Source organism: Heterocephalus glaber, unplaced genomic scaffold (genome assembly GCF_053883595.1).
Source record: "Heterocephalus glaber isolate CG9 unplaced genomic scaffold, H.glaber_assembly_v1.0 deba00001608, whole genome shotgun sequence".
Lineage (NCBI taxonomy): Eukaryota > Metazoa > Chordata > Mammalia > Rodentia > Bathyergidae > Heterocephalus > Heterocephalus glaber.
Window position 1 is genome coordinate 34,334,213 of NW_028258379.1, and position 19,478 is coordinate 34,353,690.

The following is a 19,478-nucleotide window of genomic DNA, read 5'->3' on the forward strand; positions in this document are numbered from 1 at the left end:
CAGCTCAGAACTGTCCACAGGCCGGGGTCCCTTTTCAGTCCCTGGTGTGTGGCTGGTCTCTGTTGACAAAATGCCTCTGCCACGACCCAGAGGACCCCATGGCAAATGGCTCCAGAGTCCAGCTTGCAAATGAAACCCTGCAAGGCTGGGTTTATTAGCCGAAACCAAAAGTAAAAACTCTCTGTGTCACGAAACTAAAAAAAAAGAAAAGTTGTGTAAGAAAGGATGTCGATGTTGCCATTCTTGACAATAATATAATTACTAAAGACAAGAGGAAGCATTTAAAGAATTTTCCAAAGCCTTTGAGTTTGCTACTGGCTGTTTAGTCCAGGATCTATTACCAAAGATAGGAAGTCACTGGCCGGGGAGCTCTGGGTTAGGGGCACCGCTGTGGTGCCAGGCAGACACGACGTGGTCCCTCCAGGCGTGTGGCCGTGGGTGAGACACAGACCTTCTGTACCTGGTTCCTTATCTCCCAACAGGGGGCGGTCCTAATAGTACCACCTTGCGTGATGGTAGGGAAGATGGACGCGAAGCAGGTGGTGGAGGGCTGCCCACTGGGGGAGGGACTCTGCTCAGCACAGGGCACCACTGTTGCTGCCCATCACCACAGAAGCATATGGGCGGGGGTAGGTCGGGAAGCTACACCTCCACCCTCCTGCATCTCAGCCCTGCTCTCCAGGTGGCCCCGACGTGGGAGGTAGTGGCACAGGCTGCTCCTTGGTGGAAACTTAGGTTGTCTCCCTACGGAGATCACAGGGGAATAGAGCGCACTCGTGCTGGCCGCGGATGTGCCTGCTGTGTGCTGGCCTCCGATATCATCATGGATTATGTCCGGCTTCTTTCAGCAAAGATTTTATAGGCAGGAAATAAATAAAGCAGAGGATTTAGGAAGCCAGCCTGATAAGAGAGGTGAGCACCAGGTATGGTGGGGGCTCCCAGGAGGAGAACCTAACCCAGCTGAGATGGAAGGAGAGAGCACAGCTGCCAGGAAAGGCTTCCTCAAGGAGAGGTCTGAGCTGAACCCTGACAGTGGGCAGGAGCTGCTGTTGCCTGAGAAAGAGGAGGACTGGAGACAGGGCCAAGGGACAAGAGTGTGCAGAGGAGAAGCAGGGTGTGCTGCTCCTCAAAGTTACTCACTCTGGCTTAAGTGCAAAGCTCCAAGGCAGGTGAAATGCTAGGTGGGCCAGGCACCAGAAGGGCATCCTGGAAGTGCTGTAGGAGGGGCTCTCCCTGAGGGCCTGAGGTCGGGGACAAAGAGATTTCAGAGCGCAGAATAAGTGGGCAGTGCCTGGGCTAGAACCAGGGGACAGGGAGGATGCTGATGGCACAAGCCAGGGGGCAGGTGGTGGAGGAGACAGGGGTTGGCGAGAGGCCACAGCCAGAGCAGGCACTGGAGAAGTGAAAGCGGGGGAGGCCCCAGCAGCAGGCAGGGAGTGGGGGTCCCCCCCAGGAGGCTGGGCCCACGCTGTCCCAGACAATGGCCGAGGTGGCCGCTAGGGACCAGGCCTTGGGGATCAGAGCCTGGCAAGCAGCACTCAGAGCAGCCATCTGCTCTGGACAGTGGGGCATGAGTTGCAGGGAGATTCTGGGGGTAAGGTGAGATGGTTCCCTGGGCACCTCAGATTTCTCCAACAGCATCGGCTGCCAGGAGAGTCAGAACTGCAGAGAACACTACACCGGCAGCAGGCCGTGCGTGTCGGGTGCCCACTGCGCGCCTTATGGCAGCTAGTTCTAGAGCCACCTACAAAACAGATCCGATTCCCTCCTTCCAGATGAGGAGGCTGAGGTTCCCTTCTAGGCCATGCGACTCCGGGGGCCACCTGGAGATGACTCTGGGCCCCAAGTGCCTCTCCGAGCCCTGGGCTGGGTACTGTGGGAGCCTCTCTCTGCACAAGGGGCAGGAGGGCCTGGTTGGGTGATATCAGCACACAGCCTCAAACCTCACCCTTCCCCTCTGGCGCCTCCTCAAGTGCTGTACCATCTGGGGACACTGGGACTGGGAAAGGGACTTTGCCGAGGAGCCGCATCCTCAGCTTCCCTGCTCTGTGGCCCTTTCCCACGCTGCACCCCCTCCTCCACGTGGATGAAACCTCCTTGTCACCTCCACCCACCCTGAGGCACTGCCACCCTCCATGCTGGTCCTGCTGCAAGTGGCTCCATTTTCTGGGATAACCCGGGAAACTGGCAGCATGGTCTTGCTAAAAAGCCAGTACCACCCCTGCTCTGGGACAGAAGAGCTTCTGGATGGATTTGCCACATCTACCCCAAGTGCAGAAGGGCAGAGGGTCCCCAGTGCCCCCTGCCTGCCCTCCTTCCTTCTGCGGAAGGGACCCAGAGCAGCACAGCCCCTTCCCCAATCCAGACAGCACCCCAGTGAGCAAAGCTGTCTGTCCTTGTCCCCAGTGACACCAGCTTGCTCTGAGGCCAGCTGAAGCACAGTTGCAACATATGCCCTTTATCCTAACGCTTCAGAAGCCTCGTGTCCCGCTCAGTGCTCCCGTAACCCTATAATTCAGAGGAGGCTTCCCAGTGCCCAGCCAGGACCCAAACTCCCCACTGTCTCTGTAGGAGCCGACATTCACCTCACCCAGCAGACCAGTGTGGAGCCGCTCAGGTATACAGGACGGTTTAGCCAGCACCAGAGCAAAAAATAAGGACATGCCATGTGCTGGTGACCAGAGCCAAGCATCATTTTACCTGTGCACTGCTAACAAAACTTAGAGCAGCAACCATGAGTAGCTCTCATGATATTGTGAGTCAAAAATCCGAGTCAAGTTTTTAAGATGTCAGCCACTTGGGCAGCAGGTAAGAAAGCACAAAACTGAAAGAATTCAGGATCAGATGAGGGTTTCCACATGGGAGCTGCTTTAGACAATCAGGGAGAGTCTGACAACTATGGACCCATAGGCATCTCCCCTCCCCCAGCACAACCAGATCCTGTCACCTGACCTCAGCTGCTTTATGCTTTACATGTGCCCCTTGGAGGGTTTTGGATGTAGCTCAGTGGTAAAGTGCTTGCCTAGCATGCCTGAGGCCTTGGGTTCAATTCCCAGCATCCCTCTAAAAAAGAAAGAAAAGTGGTTCTTCGAGAAGTAAATGATTTTACTTATTAACAGTGATGTTTTATTGTTACGAACAAGATGTGTATTCACTCTAAGAAATTTGGAGAACATGAAAACCCATACTGAAGAACATGAAAGTTAACTCCATCCCACCATCCAGAGATGCTCAGAAACAAATATCCACTTAGTTCCTGGCTTCTTTCTAAATGTCAGGGGATGTGGGCCACAGGACCCCTTGATGCCCCTTCACGGGGCTCTCAACACGGCAGGAGGGGAGATCTTGCGTACTTCCTGAAGGGCCTACAGTCCCCTCTTTGCCTTTGTCTCCCCATCTCAGGGCCTCCTTGGACTATTTTTATTCAAAGGGTCAGTAAAGTGCGGGGTTGGAATGGTATGGGGTGGGGGCTTGGCATGGATCCATCTTCACCTTCCCCCTGTGAAGGAGAGACAGCTGTCCCTCTCCCACATCCTCAACTCGAGGGTGATGATGCCACAAAGCAGGGAACACAGCCGGCAGCCACTGCATCCGGCCCCGTGCCTTCGCCAGAACATCCTGACCCAGGCGCATCCTGAATGCTGGGCAGCAGGGAGGGACAGACACCGGAAAAAAAAAAAAATCCCTCCCCATTGGCTGTGCTGTCTTCGCACCAGTGCCAAGAATCGACCTGACAAACACTGACGAGGCTGCTGTGACCCTCAGAGGCCACTGTCCCGAGGGCTGTGCTGAGTGGCTCCATGAGTATCTGTGCTGGGCAGTGGGCGGCAGCTGTGCCTCCTTCCAGCTCATCTGTCTGTCGCCCGTCCGTCCGTCCATCACCTCTCTCTTGATTTAGAGACGGGGGTGGGAGAAGTGGTTCCCTGCAGAAGAAGAGCGAGAGGGCTGCCTTGCAGTTTGAAGGTGGAACTTCCGGTGGTCAACAGCCTCTTCGGGGAAACTCAGCCTTCCGAATGTGGGGAGAGGAAACCTAAATATCCCTGGTGAGCCGATGAGAGCACAGAACAAACAACCCAGAGCCAAACGACCCTATTTCCTAGGAGCTCGGGTACGTGACCAGGGCCTGCTCAAAAGCCCCCTAAATCTTGGACTCAATCTTGGTCCTGCTTCTTACCAGGTGTTTGTCCTGACCCTGAGTCTCGGTTTCCCCACCTATACAACAGGGATGAGAATCCCTGTGCCTTAAGAGTCTTAAGGTTAACCAAAACAACCCAAAGCGAGTGTTTCTCCAGGAAGGGGCCCCTTGCATGGGGCTGCTCCTCAGCACGAGTGACTCTGCTGGGTGTCTCCAGAGCTTTCCCGGGGTTGAGTCACCTACTAAGCGCCAGCGGCAGAGATGGCTGGAAATACCACCCATCCCCTCTCACATGCGCCTCCTGCCACATTTACAATGTATCCAGTATCCCCGGCACTTTAACAAACGCTTAATAAATGGGAACACTAACACTAATGAATATGGTTCTTAATTTTCTTCTGGAATCTTCCAGGAATAAGAGCTAAGAAGTGAATTGGATATCATCGTGCCCAGCCTTGGTGAAAAGGGAAGCAAACTCCCCTGAGTCCTTTCTGTGCCAGGGTTTATACCGTGATTGTCACTTACCCTTCAGCGACCCCGCCCTAGGAAGCAGACATCTCATCTGCATTTTTTGAAAAGAGGTACTGAGTTTCAAAGACAGTGTTACTCACAGAAACCCAGGCTCTTGTCTATAGCTGGGTCCTCTGGGAAACAGATCCTGGGTAGACCTGGGATCCTCGGGGGGCAGTCGGGTGGGAAATGGGCCAAGTTTAACAGGATCACAAGAGCACCTCAGGAATAGTTTCATCACAGTCGCATTTCTCGTTTTACCTGGGCCAGACCAAGTTTTAAACGGTTCTGCATCTTCCAGGATTTTCCTGAAAGAATTGTCACTAAGCCATCCACACAGAGCTGTGCGCGAGGGAGGAGACAATCTCCGGAAAGTGTCCTCTGCACTTCGACCTGCAACCGAATTTCAACACCAGGGGCAAGCAGAGGACACCCGTCCCTTCCTGGCGGCTGGCCTTGTGGCTGGGCAGCATGTTCAGGGCACTGGGGGCTCGGAGCTGTTTCCAGCAGGGTGCTCTCTGCCACTCGGTGGCACAGCTGCCCTTCATCCAGAGCTCACTGGTTCCGGCAGAGAGTATGAAAGCTGCTTACTCTCGTGCAGTGTTTTCAGGACGAGCTGGTGACACTGATCAGGTGGTGGGCAGTGTGTGGCCACAGTGGAAGGATCAGTTTCGAGGGGAGCAGGAAAACACCAGGGTGTGGAGGGTCCAGGTGGCACTGCGTCCACTGTGGTGCTTTGGAGGTGTGTGGGGGCACCTGAAAGGGAACGGAAGACACAGGTGGGAGAACACAGGCAGCCACATAGCTCCTTTCCCTGCCTGCATGGGCCCTGAAGCCAGGAGCCTCCTGGGCCTGCACCACGCTGCCCCCAGAGGTGGCTGGAGGCTCTGCAGGCCCATCTTCTACCTCGGGACAGCACCCGGTCACCCTATTAACTTGCAGGGGTAGTCTTGACCGTCACTGGGGGGCACTAGACAACAAAATATTTCTGGAAGCTGAAGGTCCAAGATCAAGGTGTGGGCAGGCCAAGAGGAAAGTCTGATCCGGGTCTCTTCCAGGGCTTCTCGTCCTGTGATCTCTGGCATTTCTCAGGCTGCAAAGTTTCCTCTGCTCTGCCTTCATCTTCACGCGGTGTTCTCCATGCATCTGTGTCCAAAGTCCCCCTTCTTATAAGGACGCCAGTCACAGTGGGCTAAGTGCCTGCTCCAGTGGCTTCATTAACTACCTCTCCAGGGACCCCACTTCCAAGCAAGGTTTCGTTCCAAGGTCACAGAGGCTGGGGGTTCAGCATGAGTTTTGGGAAGAGACAGTTTGATCCCTAACAAACACCTTTTCTAAAGCCCTGCATGGATGCAGGGAGAGCTTTCAGCCACTGGACGCAGCAGTGTGTATCATCCCAGGTAACAGTGGCTTGATGGAGTCACAGAGACAGAGTGACCTGTCTGTCACCTCTCCTTCCAGGACCCATTCATTAATCCTGTGTCTTTGTCCTTCTGGGCTAGCTTCATCCGAGAGGCCCTGACGGATGACCATCACAGCCATGATCCAGCTGGTGGAAGGCTGGAAGAATAGAGGCCCTCCCCTTGCCCATGGGGCCCAAGGAGGCTTTGCATATCTCCCTTTTCCTCATAGTTCATGGCCAGGGCTGGCTGAGTTTTGGGAGCCCAGCATCCCTCACTGTCCAGTGTCCAGAACAACTGCTTGTAGCATTCTATGAAGTCAGGAATCATGTTTCCTTCTTCCTCCATTAGATATCCAGTACTTAAGAATACTTCATGGACCAGACAGATCTGTGAAGTTATGATTAAACATAACTGGAAAGAAGAAATAAAAAAGGGAATGGAGAGAGGGAGGGAGCAAGGAAGGAAGGAAGGAAGGAGGGAAAGAAGGGAGGGATAAAGGAGAAGGGAAGGGAAGGGAAGGGAAGGAAAGGGAAGGGAAGGGGAAACTAGTTTATTTACAGACCAGAGACTTTTACTGAACAAAATCTGTCAGCATGTGGAGCAGCTGAATGGCCACAGCTCTGACCAAGCCCTGGAAGTTCTGTGTCCAGAGTTCTAGGCTCTCCTCCACATCTTGTTCTCTGTAGTGGGCCCATGGCATCTCTTGGGATACAGCTGGAGTGCTGGGGTCATTGTGTGAATAACAGGGAATGATGAAGTCATTCATGAAACGTGACATGTCTGCCATCTTGTTTTCAGAGAATGGGCCCAGCTTGGCTGTGGCTGCTGGGAGCCGGGGTCCTGGCCTCTGTCCACTGTCAGCCCTTTCCTGCGCATGGAGATAAAAGCCCCGGGGTGCCTCAGCCCCCCGGTCACAAGCTTGCAGAGCCAGCTCCTGCCTACCACAAAGTTGCTCCTGCCTACCACAAAGTTGCTCCCACCATTACCAGCTTTGCTTTGCGTCTGTATAAGCAGCTGGCGGCACACACCCCAGGAAACATCCTCTTCTCCCCTGTGGGCCTCTCCAGCGCCCTGGCCCTGCTGGCCCTCGGGGCCCAAGGGGACACCCAGCCTGAGATCCTGGAGGGCCTCGGCTTCAACCTCACAGAGACCTCAAGTGCCGACATCCACCAGGGCTTCCAGCGGCTCCTGCACACCCTCAACTTGCCCAGCCCCAAACTCGAACTAAAGGTGGGAAACTCTTTGTTCCTAGACAAGCAGCTGAAGCCTCAGCAGCACTTTTTGGACAGTGTCAAGGAGCTGTATGGAGCTTTGGCTTTCTCTGCCAACTTCACAGATGCTGCCACAACCGGGAGGCAGATCAACGAGTTCGTGAGAAAGCAGACTTACGGGCAAGTCGCCGACTGCTTCCAGGAGCTGGGCCACAACACGCACACGGTTTTCTTGAATTACATCTTCTTCAAAGGTGAGGACTTGCTCCAACAGAACCAGGGCTGCCCTCTCTGTGAGCGAGCACTCTCACTGCAGGAACAGCTGAAGGCTCTGCCACAGCCCAGGGTTTGGGTGGCCTCTTGGGAACATCTAGGAATGAGGCAGTTTTCCTGCCCTTGTGTGCTCAGATCTCATGTGGTTTGGAAATAAGAGGCCACACAGCTCAGAAGATACTGATGGTGACCTTGTGCAGGTTGGGGTGTCATGGGGGCCTCTTCCAGGCTCAGGGAGCCAGGGAAGACTTCCTGGAAGAGGAGGTCGAGCAGAGACAGGAAGAAAGGGGTGGGTCAAAGCAGGTGAACAGGCTGTGTAAGAGGCGGGAGAAGAGGTCTGGGTTCAACAAAACACCAGGGAAAAGAGAGACCATTGCATTCTCAAAGAACCAAAGCTGACTGAGTTTGACTAGGAGGCAATGCAGGAAGCCCGGGGAAAGTTCCAAGGGTTGCAAAGTTGAGGAAACAAGGACCATACTGAGGAGCTGCAGCACTGCTGAGTCTTAAGCAGTAGAAAACCACCCTGCCTCTGTTTTAGAAGGATCAATCTGGCCAGGTGCAGTGATATGTGCCTATAGTCCCAGCTGCCTGGGAGGCTGACACAGGAGGATCACTTGAATCTGGGAATTTGAGATCAGCCTGAGAAACACAGTGAGACCCACCTTAAAAAAAATTAGACCAGTCTAGCTGCAGTTTGGAAAATAGGTCAGAGTAAGACTGGAAGAGGAATGACGTATTAAGAAGCTCTCAAAAGGCAGTGCGATGGTGACCTTGAAAAAGCCGTGGCTTTGTAGGTAGCGTGACAGCACAGGATCATTGATGGGGCATGGGCACAGAGGCTGGGTGACTCAGTGCCCGCCACCTGCACCAAGACCAGTACTTTTGGAGGTGGGATGGGGCCAGATTGCAGGAAGAGTGATCCCTTCCTGGGCGCCCCTCAGCCCCAGTCTCCTTTCTCCTTGCGGCCCTTTCTCCCCGTGGCTCTCACAGGACGGGTGTGTAGTAGACAAAGACACCGTGTGTGACCTGTGAAGAGCTAAATTCCCCGGAAACGGGACAGCATCCTAGGCCAAAGGAGCTTTGGGTCCGGCGACTTGGTCCAGCTTCGAGCCGGCCCTATATCCAGGCCACTTACATCCCCCGGAGGAAGTCACCTCCCCGCGTGGCCTTGGGGACTCCCTCCCTGGGAACCCCTTTTCACAGTGTCTCGGCTCTTGCGTCCCCAGCCAAGTGGAAGCATCCTTTCGACGGCTACCAGACCCGGAAGCAGGAGCGCTTCTCAGCGGACGAGAGGACCGTGCTGCGCGTGCCCATGATGCAGCAGCGGGAGATGCACAGGTTCCTCTACGACCAGCAGGTGGCGTGCACCGTGCTCCAGATCGAATACAGCGGCAATGCCCTGCTGCTGCTAGTGCTGCCGGACCCCGGGAAGATGAGGCAGGCGGAGGCCGCGCTGCAGCCTGAGACCCTGCGGAGGTGGGGCCAGCGCTTCCAGCCCAGGTGGGTGCTGGCTCACGACTTCCCTCACCGACTCTAGATTTCCTCACCTGTAAAATAAGGACCCGCAGGATTAACTGAGTCAACATTATACGGGCACTTAGACCCTAAATGCTCATTAGGCGGCGACCTCAGATCAAGGACAATTATGAAGCATAATCATGACTCCCACAGAATAGTGTGTATGTTTAAAAGGTCTTTCTATTTAATTAAAACATAAAGAAATAAATGCCAAGAAAAGCAACAAGCTAGGTGTGGCGGCGCATGCCTGTAATTCCAACACCCTGGGAGGCTGAGACAGAAGAATCATAAGTTCTAGCCGCCGCCCCCCCCCAGGCAATTTAGGGAGATTCTTTTTAAAAAGGAGGTTTGGGGAATGTAGCACAGAGTGCCGGCCCTGAGTTCAATCCCCTACAACACACACACACACACACACACACACACACACACACACCAGCAGAAGCAGCAGCAGCAAGAACAACAAACAAAGTACCAACTCTCACTTTTTGGTTTGTGGTTTTGTCATGGCAAGCTTGGCTCTTTCTGGTTTCTCTAAATCTCCTTCTCTGGCCAACCCCTTCTTTATGGGATGCTTTGGGGTGAAATCTGGTACTGATTTCTAGTTACCTTCTGCTGCAAAACAAGACACCTCTGAACTAACTTGCTAAAGAAAATGTGGCATTCCCTTTCTCGGTTTTCTGGGCTGACTGGGCTCCTCCGGGTGGTTCCCACCTACAGAGATCCGGGGGCGCCCAGGGCTGCAGCCCGGAGGCCTCCATCACCTGTGTGTCTGCTGCCTGGACTGGCCAGGCTGGAGAGATGGACTGAGCAGGCTTTTTCTCCCCAGGCAGCATCTGCTGAGCTCACTCACACAGCTAGGTATAACTGACTTCACTGCATGACAGCTCAGGGCTCCAAACAGAAGTGCTCCCCAAAACAGGAAGTGCAAGCTCCCACCTCCTGAGGCTCCGCCCATCATTGTATTGAACCCCACCAGATGGTAGGGCAGGGCTCAGAAGCCCCACCTCTGGGTGGCCGCTTCTAATCCCTCCCAACCTGGTAGCACCAGGTCCCCTTAGACACCTACAGGTGTCTTCCCTGAGGCGCCCGGGGTAGAAAGAGGGTATTTTGTGCTTGGGTGGAAATTAAAGCACCAAATAAAAGAGAGATGGTTGAAGAGGACAGGCCTGGACTTAAGGGATTATCTGATGCCTGTAACTCCAGTCAGTCCCGGTTCTGGCCCAGGGACAGCCTGCCCTTTCCCCCTGCAGGAGGGAGGACCTTAGACTCTTCTAGACCCCTAGATATCCCTCAGGAAGGATTTGGTTCGGCTTCTTCTCATTTCGGTCTTCAGAAGACAAAATGAACCTCTGCTAAATCTCGGTTGACCCCCAGGTGAGAAAGCCCCAATATCATAGCAAGAGTTCCATGGGCTTTCAGACAGGAATACTTTATTATTTTTATTTTTTTATTACTACATGTCTTCCATACGTAATGTTTACATTCCCTATGTGGAGTTGATGCACATGCATAACACATCTTAATTCTTTTTTTCTTTTCTAAGTTAATTACCAAATATTTATTTCATTTTTTAGGCTGTGGGTAAGATACAATTTTATTTTGTAGAAGTAGGAAAGTGAGAATACTTATATAAATTGTTAGAGCCTACCAGTAGTCAAAGATCTCGTTAAGAAAAAGTTACTTTTTACATTATACACTTTACAAAGACAAGTTTCCACCTAAGAAATCTTAATGACACATAATAATGTTGACATTCCTGAATTTGTTTTATAGAACAGAAAAATTATGGGGGGGGTGTGGTATAGAGTCTCTCTCTCTCTCTTTTTTTTTTTTTTTTTTGGTACCAGGGATCAAACTCAGGACCTTGCACTTGCAGGGCAGGTGGTAGCACCACTGAGCTAAATCCCTGGCCTAGAGTCTCTTAAATTTTCTTTTCTTTCTTCCTTTTTTTTTTTTTTTTTTGCCATACTGGGAGTTGAACCCAGTGAATGCTAGGCAAGTTAAAAAGTTAAAAGTCTAAACTACACCCCTTTAAAATCTTTTGGATAACAGAGGTGAAATTTAATTAATGTATAAGTCAATTACTCTTGACTTGAGGAACTGGGGTCCTTTTCCCCTTGCATACTCTGGTATTTTCACCAATAAGGTCAACAAACCCTGTAACAAACTGCTTTGTTTGAACTAATTGCTTCTTTTTTATTAGTACATGTTTGCAATTCGTGCAGTTTACAGTCATCTTGGGGAATTCTGATTCTGACTTTATCTCCCCTAAATGTCAGCAATTGGATATTGCACTGTAAAAATGATGTTACCACAGAATGGCTAAGTAAGTAGTATACGGTACTTAGTGCCAGTATAATTGTTCATAATGACAAGAATAGAAGGAGACCAGATTGTTGTATAGTAATGACCCCTCTAATAGACTGAGTTCTGTGGCAGTGTCTAGAGTTTGTCATTTTCATGGTCATAGTGCTGCAATCCATTATTTCACTAAGAATTGATGACTTCCACTGCGGTAACTAACTGTAAAATTTAATCTCTCTTCCCTGAGCTACTTGAATACTTTGAAGAAAGAAAAGTAAGGCATAACATCAAAGTTTCCTTTAAAAAACCCAGAATCTCTATGTATGTATTTTAGGGAGTCAGTATGTTTCACTTTCTTGTATCATTTCTCTGGTTCCTCCGTATAAATGTTATTGACCTTTGCACATTAGAAATGAATGTTTCTCTCTTTGTCAGTCTATTGATTCACTTGCTTACCTGTCCATCTGTATCTTAGCATATTCTGCAAAACCCCCTCCCGCCCTTGTTCCTTTCTTTCTTTCCTTCTATCTTTCCACCCTTTCTTACACAAACATGATGAAGATGATGGAGACAGGAATCTTTCCGGCCCCGGCCCCTAAGTGTTCCATGAGGGCTAAAGAGAGGGGAGCACTGGGTGCAGCTGTGGAAGGCTCTACCATGGCAATCATACCTTGGGAGGACAGGGAGACTGAGGGCCTCATGCTGGGAGCCACTGTTCCCTCCCCCCGCTTAGGCTGCCAGCAGACAGCCTGACAGCAGCTTGTGTAACACGACGGTCCTGTCTCTTTCTCTGATTCTCTCTCAGCCTGCTGGATTTGCACTTGCCGAGGTTTTCAATTTCTGGAACTTACAACCTGGAAGAGATCCTTCCCCAGATTGGTGTCACCAACATATTCGACTTGGGAGCTGACTTTTCAAGAATCACTGGACAGTTCAATAGCTCCATCTCCCGGGTAAGGCCATGACTGTGAACGTGTAGCAAGTGGGGGTCTTTCTCCTCTCACACAAGGTGCACTTGAAAATCAAGTTCTCCTTTATTTTTCTGTACTGATTCTTCAAAACCACAATCTTTTGGCTTCTTTTCATTGGCAGCTCCCTTTCTACCCTCCTCTTCCAGATCTATATTTTCCAGAGAAGGAATACAGATTTCTCAGTAAAACAGACCCTCATTCGAGGTCATCCACTGAGCCATAATTCTCCCATGTGTGAGATGTCATTGCTTTTATTCCTAAGACATCCTCCTAGAACAGCAACAAGATTCTTTTTGCCTTTGTTATAGCTTTAGTGTGGGGCAAGAACAGGAGGTGTATCAGTCAGCCCTGCAGCTCAGCACCTTACCACAAGAAAGGCTTATTTCCTGTTCCTATTGCATGTCAGAGGCAGGTCTCTACCACTGGCCTCATGTCTGGTTCCCATGTCTTCATCCTCCCAGGATATGGGGTAAGACTACCCCATGTCTGGGATACACCATTCTCAGTGGAGAGGGGAAATCAAGAGAAAATGTTCAATGAATCTTAACAGTTCTCCTGCACGTGGCCTACAGCATGGCTGCTCAAGGCCATTTTCAGTGGGGAGGGGCTGTGTTCTTCCTGACAGGAGTTCCTGGGAGCCAGCGGAGTGCTGAAGGATCCACAACCCTCTAACAGGAAGGGAGAGTTGACATTTGAGAATAATAATACAGCAGGAAAGGCACCAAAGGCCCTTCCCTGAGCCTTGCTTATCTGTTTTGTTTTATGATACAGTTGTTCCTTACCTTTTGAATCTTTGTTAGGAACTTCATAAAGAAAGCATTCTGTCTCTTACTAGGAAAAGACCAGCTGAGGGTGAAGTGTGTGATTTTGTGTGTGTGTGTGTGTGTGTGTGTGTGTGTGTGTGTGTGTGTCCACTGCATGGTGGGAGGGTAAACAAGAAGAAAAAGAAACATTTTTGCTTTTTAAAGAGCTTTTGCTACATTTTTTTTTCACAGTCTTTTAGAAATAAAAAGGATAATCAAGACCAATTGTTTTCAACTTCTTTTAAAGTCTCAGAATCCTTTCCTCCCAGGAAATGAGGAAATGTGTGAAAATGAGGAGAAGGAGGAAGAGGAGGAGGAGAAGGAGGAAAAAGAGGAGGATGGGAAGGGAGGAAACGAGGAAAGGAGTTAGAGGAGGGGACGGCAGCTCCCTTCCACTGAGTGCATTTAGAACGCCGTGGATCCAGGCTGAGCAAGCCATTTTAAAGATGAGAAGACTGAGCCTCGGAGAGGTCAGGTGCAGCTGGCAGAAGGAAAAGGAACGCAGCTGTGCCCAGCTCTACCTGTGCCCAGGTGTGGAGAAATGCTACTGGAGGGGCCACTAGCACCTGGCACACTCGGGCAGCCTCAGCCTGGCTCAGGCGCATTCATCTTCCTGCCAGAGGGCAGTGGGCACTGTCAGGTGGACCATCGGGAGGGAGAAAATGAGGAGGGAGGGACTGAAGGGAAGGCGGGAGCTGCCGTCTAGGCTGCAGGGCTTGAGTGGCATGGCTACTCAGTCTCACCAATGCCCCAGAAGGTGGCCTCTGTCCTCCAAGCCCCTCTGAACGATGCCGTGTCTCTTTGTAGGTGTCCCACAAGGTGGTGGTGGACATGAACGAGAAGGGAACTGAGGTAGGGGCTGCCTCGGGCCTCCTCTCGCAGCCGTCAGCCCTGAACACGACCTCAGCGCCCTGTGCCCACTTTAACAGGCCTTTCTTGATGCTGCTGTGGGAGGTGACCACCCAGAGCCTGCTCTTCCTGGGCAAAGTCGTCAACCCAGCTGCAGGGTGACCGTGCTGGGAGGTCAGGGATGTCTTCTGTCCCCTAACCAAACAGGAAGGCCAGCCCGAGCCTGCACTGCAGTGTACCAGTGTGCTCAGATGCTAATAAAGTTGGGTTTGTGAACCCTGAGGAATTGCATCTACCCCAGAGCAGCTTCTGCCCATCACTCCACGGTCATCTCAGGCTGGTGTTGCTAACTGTGATTAGAAAGCAGAAGATGAGAACAGCCCATGTTATGATCTCCTGGGAAACAGCTGCCACTGCCACCGCCAGGATAGATATTTGCTGAGTGTCCTTCAGATAAGGGTCACAGTGACAGGCACAGGGGACATCAGGAGTAATAAGCAAGACACTCCCTTCACAGAGGTCCACCTGGGCAGAGAGCCAAGTGAGGTTCTCCTGCTCAGAAGTCAGGGGCTGGATCGCCTTGGGGTGGGGTGCAGCTGGACCTGGGCCAGGACCTCTCAGCCCTGAGCCATAAAGAGCCAGGGTGTGGAGAGGACAGTACAGTCATGGGCCGGCCAGCAAGGGAGGCCAACTGAAGCAGAGAGGAGAGAGCGTCAGGGTTAGGGGCCGCCTCCAAACCAAGCAAGTGTGAGGTCAGGACGGCCAGCAGCAAGATGCGCACGGGGAAAAGCATGGTCGGTAGCGTGCCTTGGGCCGCTGTTTTCAGTGGAGATGGCATCCTTCAGAGATTGGGACCACAGCCCCCTAAATGTGCCTGTCCTGGCAGCATCCACCCGGGACAGAAGAGGAAGGCACCAGAGCCACCGCGCATATCATCCTCAGGCTGCTGGGGCAGTTCTCGAACCTTTGCGTTCTTGATGAAAGACTTCAGTCAAGACACGGAAAAGCACTGTGAAGCAAAGACAGAATTCACTGCAAAAGGAAACAGTGCCAAGTGAAAGTACACAGGGAAAGAGTGGGCAAGAGCCAAGATGGCAATTGCACCAAGTGCAAGTTTAAGTTTTAGTTACATGAGTTTTGTTAGGATGTTCTGTCTTTCAGTCCCATCCAATCTTCTTTGAAGTCCTTTCAAATGTTGATAAAACAGGAAAAGACCCTGAGGTAAGTTTTTTGTGCACGGTCTGGTGCAAGCTTCCCAGGGTCTGTTAGGCACCAGAGCTGGTCAGTTAGATATTTTAGAAAGCACACTGCCCTGGGAATGTTCCTTACATAATGTGGGCATATCTTAAAATGCTACTTTTGTTCCTTTTGAAATCAGTGCGCCATGGGGAGCAGCAACTGAATGCTGAATGCCTTGATTTATTTTTTAGAAACAAATAGTCCTAGAGTCTTGGTGGACCACACAGTGCAGCTGTTCATGGTGTCTGACCTTAAGATTTCAGTTGTGCTGCAGAGGAAGTTTTGGTCTGAGACCCACTAGATGATTAGAAACACTGAGGTCTTTATTTCTTTGTTTAATGATAACTGGCAAAGCGTGTTGCTTTGATACCCTTTGTCCCTCAGGCCCACTCATGTCTCGTATATGATGGCCAGGTGAAATCTCTTGCAAGATGATCCGAGGCGGTAAGATACGTGCTTCTGTTGCAGGACAGTGTGATGTCTGGTGGCTCCAGGCTCTTTCTTTCCCACTCAAACAATTGTGCAAGATAACCAATGAATAGGTAAATATAACTCTTATTGAAAGTAAAAGAAGAAAAGGGAAAAAGTGAAGAAAAGAGAAGGAAGAAAAGAGTTTAAAAAAAAAAAAAAAAGCAAAAGAACAAGTAGAGATGTGTCCTGAAAGCAGGACAGGCAGCTGCAGAAGCAGGAAGACAGTAGGACAGCAAGATCCCAGTAGCAGCAGTTGACGGCCATTGCCTTTTGTACCTCCCAGATCCGGTCCCTGGGAAGTTGTTCTGCCCAGGCGCGCCGGCTGTGATTGACAGGTCACTTCCTGTTGTTGACCAGCCTCTGTTCCAGCTCAGGTAACCTGCTGCATCCTGTTTTCAGCCAGCCTGCCAAGCCCTAATTGCCTGCCTCAGTTCTCTTTTCTGGACCTTTCAGCAATGTAGAAGACGGTGTTTATTTTGTCCTGATTCACCGAGTGTTAAAAGCCAGTGAGCGGGACTGGGGATTTAGCTCAGTGGCAATGTGCCTGCCTTGCAAATGCAAGGTCCTGAGTTTGATCCCCAGAACTGGAAAAAAGAAAACAAAAAAAAAGCCAGTGAGCTATGCAGATTGCAATAGTGATCTCGAAAGACCATGTCTTACTCCAGTCCACACAGCCCCACCTCTCCACAGTTCCTTGGCTGTAATTATGAACAATACGCAGAAGGAGAATGGAAGCCCCAGATTTGTTAGTCATGGCACTGGCTGTGGCTTTGAACCAAGATCATTCAAAAACCTGGTCCACTGAATTAGACTCCCTGACACATAACTGAGACCCAAGGGATCTGTTTTTCCAAAGCCCAAACCCTAATCTTGGGTTTTACCACTAAGATGATACAAAATAGCCAGTGGCAGGTGAGGGAAGAAAGCTTGTGGGTTGGAGATACAGACACAAAACAGAGGGAAAGGGAATATGTTTCTAAAGGTTACTAAATGATTGAATATTATTGACACAGCCTGGGCCAGGGATTTAGCTCAGTAGTTTCACCACCTGCTGCACAAGCGTAAGGACCCAAGTTCGAGACCCTGGTACCAAAAAAAAATATTGACACAGCCTGAGCTTCGAAGTCCTCTGATGCCAACCAACATCATTTAGAGGAAGATTTTGTGAGGCAACGCTGAATGTCGTGTCTGTGATGATTCCTGACCAGCTTCACGTTTGAGGGAGGATGTGTTTCTCACAGTAGTTGAAATCCCTCAAAAACCAGAACCTCTCAGCGTACCTTTTATCACATATCTTTTAAATGGCAGAGGCACTGAAAGGGAAAAACATTGATCCTACACCCACTGGCCATCACCAAAAGTGAGCCCTGTCCCCTGATGGTTACAAAGAGTCACTGACGACCCCAGAAGCCTGTTGGGATCCCTTCCTCCTTGTACTCTGTCCTGGGAAGAAGATGTAAGAGGGGAGAGGGCCAGATAGAATACGGGGCACCCAGCAAACCTGATTTTAGATAAACAACAAATAATCTTTTTGAATACATCCCATGTAATATTTGAGCCATACATATACTAAACATATTTTTGTTATTTCTACAATATTCAAATTAATGGAGTATTCTGTACTTTTACTTACTCAATCTGGCACCCCAGGGAGGAGCATAGGTGGATCAAAAAAAGAAAGTCACAGAAGCTGCAGTGCAGGCTGGGGGGTGTCAGAGCAGACAGGAGAGAGTTCAGAGGATAGAGCTGGGAGGGACAGCGCCAGGACCCTTGTGTCTGCCGGGGCCACAGATCCAGGCTGCCCTGATGAGAAATGGAGTCACCAAGTTGCTCTATCACACGGTGGGCAGCCAGCTTCTCGCCACACAGCAGGTGAGGCCTAACAGCTGAGCACAGATGCAGAGTGAGCCCAGTCAAAGCCAGCCAAACCCAGACAGGCCAGAGGACCTGTGTCTGTGGCTCTAATCCACCAATTCTGGGGCAGCTTGTTTCGTGGCAAGAGGTTGCTGTTAGCAAAGGAAAGGGTTGCCAGGAATGGGCCTTGGGAATTCTGGACTGAGAAGCTCACCTGACACGTTGTGGCACCCAAGGGCCACATCCTGGAAGATCCACCCCCTTGTTCTCCCCTAGGACTGAACAGCAGGTGGTGGGGTGGCTCTTTGTGTCCCCCGTCTCAGAGGAACCATTAGCCTGACGAACCTTGAACAGAGCCCTTGAACAGAGCTAGGAATGGCACTTGGTCAAAGGAAACCCAGCCAGTGGCTGACCGCTTGTGCATCTTTTGTACTGCTCATTCTTCCAAGGCCTTTGGGAAGAAGAGACCACTCTCATCCAGGGAGGCCAGGACAGACAACAAAGAAACTGTGGCCTTGAGAGGAACACACAGTGGTCCTGGCAGATCGGGAGCTACACATAGGCACAGAGCTCAGCTCTGCAGATGCAGTGGGGTTGGTCCCAGTGGCCCTTTGGGCAGGTGCAGTGGCTCTGGCTGGTCCCTGTGCCCATGAGGCCAGCGGGAGCAATCCCAAGAGCTGCCAACCCTGGAGACACAGGTCTTGGCTGCCAGGTGGGCAGAATACAGGGGAAGTCCTATGCCGAGCTGAGAGACTCTCCAGCTCCTGGAGGGCTGCAGGCACCAAGGGGGCTGCAGGGGTGGCTGAGGTCACCATGGAGACATCACATCCAAAGCTTAGCAGCCCCCCTGCTAAGTCCCTTCCCTAAAAAGCTTACATCATCATACTACAGCAATACTTGCCTGCTAATGTCTATAGCAGCATGACTCATAATCCTGGAAACAGCCTGGCTACCATCCACAGATGATTGGATAAAGAAAAGGTGGTTTCTACATATCATGGAAGCTATTCTGCTGTAAAGAATGACAGATTTGAGACATGTGTAGGATAATGGATGCACCTAACATTGAGTGAAATAAATCAGACACACAAGCTTAAATACCGGATGGTATCTCTCATTTGAGTGAGGCCAAGTACAAACAAGGAGAATGCTAAAGGATGGATAGAAGGGGATGAGGGTGGATCTCTTGCAAGAGGGAAGTGCCCCAAAGAAACAAGAGCAAGGAGTGAGGAGGACGGGAAGGGGAAATGAGAGGAACAAAGATGTGCCATGTACAGGAAACTGGTAATCCCAGTTCACATAAACATTATATGCCATAACACAAGTTAAAGTTAATAATATCAACAAGAATGAAAACTGGGACTGGTGAATTGGAGGAGGAGGAAGGGAGGGGAAGAGAAAAGAAAGGGGATTGAAAAACTGAAACAGGCTGTGGTGTGCACACGTAACCGCTCCCCAAGAGGACAGTAGATTGTGCGAACTGCAAACATGTTTTAATAAAATAAAAAAAGAAGCTTATAAACACCAAAAAAAAAAACCTCCAGAGGATGCCTTGGTCTTAGAGGGGCTATCATGGTCCAAAAGTGGGCAAAATCAAGGAGGGGAACAGCAAAGTTAAGAAGACCGGGTAAAGACGTGAGCCCACCTGCCCAACCCGCACTCCCGGGTCAGGCGGGCCGCGGGTGCTGCCTCTGCTGGACACACAGGCAGGAGCGGGGTGGACCGGGGTGGACCGGCGTGGACCGGAGCGGCCGCGGAGAGCCCTCACCAGCCGCGACAGAGCCTGGACCGAGCAAGGCGCCAGGTGTATCTTTTATTTTGCTCTTTATTTATACTTTGGGTTTCGCATATAAGAGAGATTATGCAAAATTTAAACTTGTGTGTCTGATTTATTTCATTTAACATTAGGCTCTCAAGGAGCACCCTTTCTCTTATTA

General features: G+C 50.9%; 1 protein-coding gene across 4 annotated transcripts; it reads left to right on the forward strand.

Moving 5' to 3' along the window:
- Positions 1 to 3,863: 3,863 nt before the first annotated feature.
- On the forward strand, positions 3,864 to 14,272 carry LOC101717918 (serpin A11). Of its 4 annotated transcripts, none has more exons than XM_004836999.4 (6): positions 3,864 to 4,043; positions 4,548 to 4,716; positions 6,847 to 7,513; positions 8,759 to 9,032; positions 12,160 to 12,307; positions 13,936 to 14,272. In XM_004836999.4, exons 3-6 carry the CDS (start codon positions 6,850 to 6,852, stop codon positions 14,137 to 14,139), a joined length of 1,290 nt encoding a protein of 429 aa, XP_004837056.1. In that variant the 5' UTR covers positions 3,864 to 4,043; positions 4,548 to 4,716; positions 6,847 to 6,849; the 3' UTR covers positions 14,140 to 14,272. The 4 variants fall into 4 exon arrangements, with proteins under 4 accessions (XP_004837056.1, XP_087051657.1, XP_004837055.1 ...); XM_004836998.4 differs by having other exon boundaries at positions 3,920 to 4,108; XM_087195531.1 differs by lacking the exon at positions 4,548 to 4,716 and having other exon boundaries at positions 3,907 to 4,043.
- The last annotated feature ends 5,206 nt before the right edge of the window (positions 14,273 to 19,478 follow it).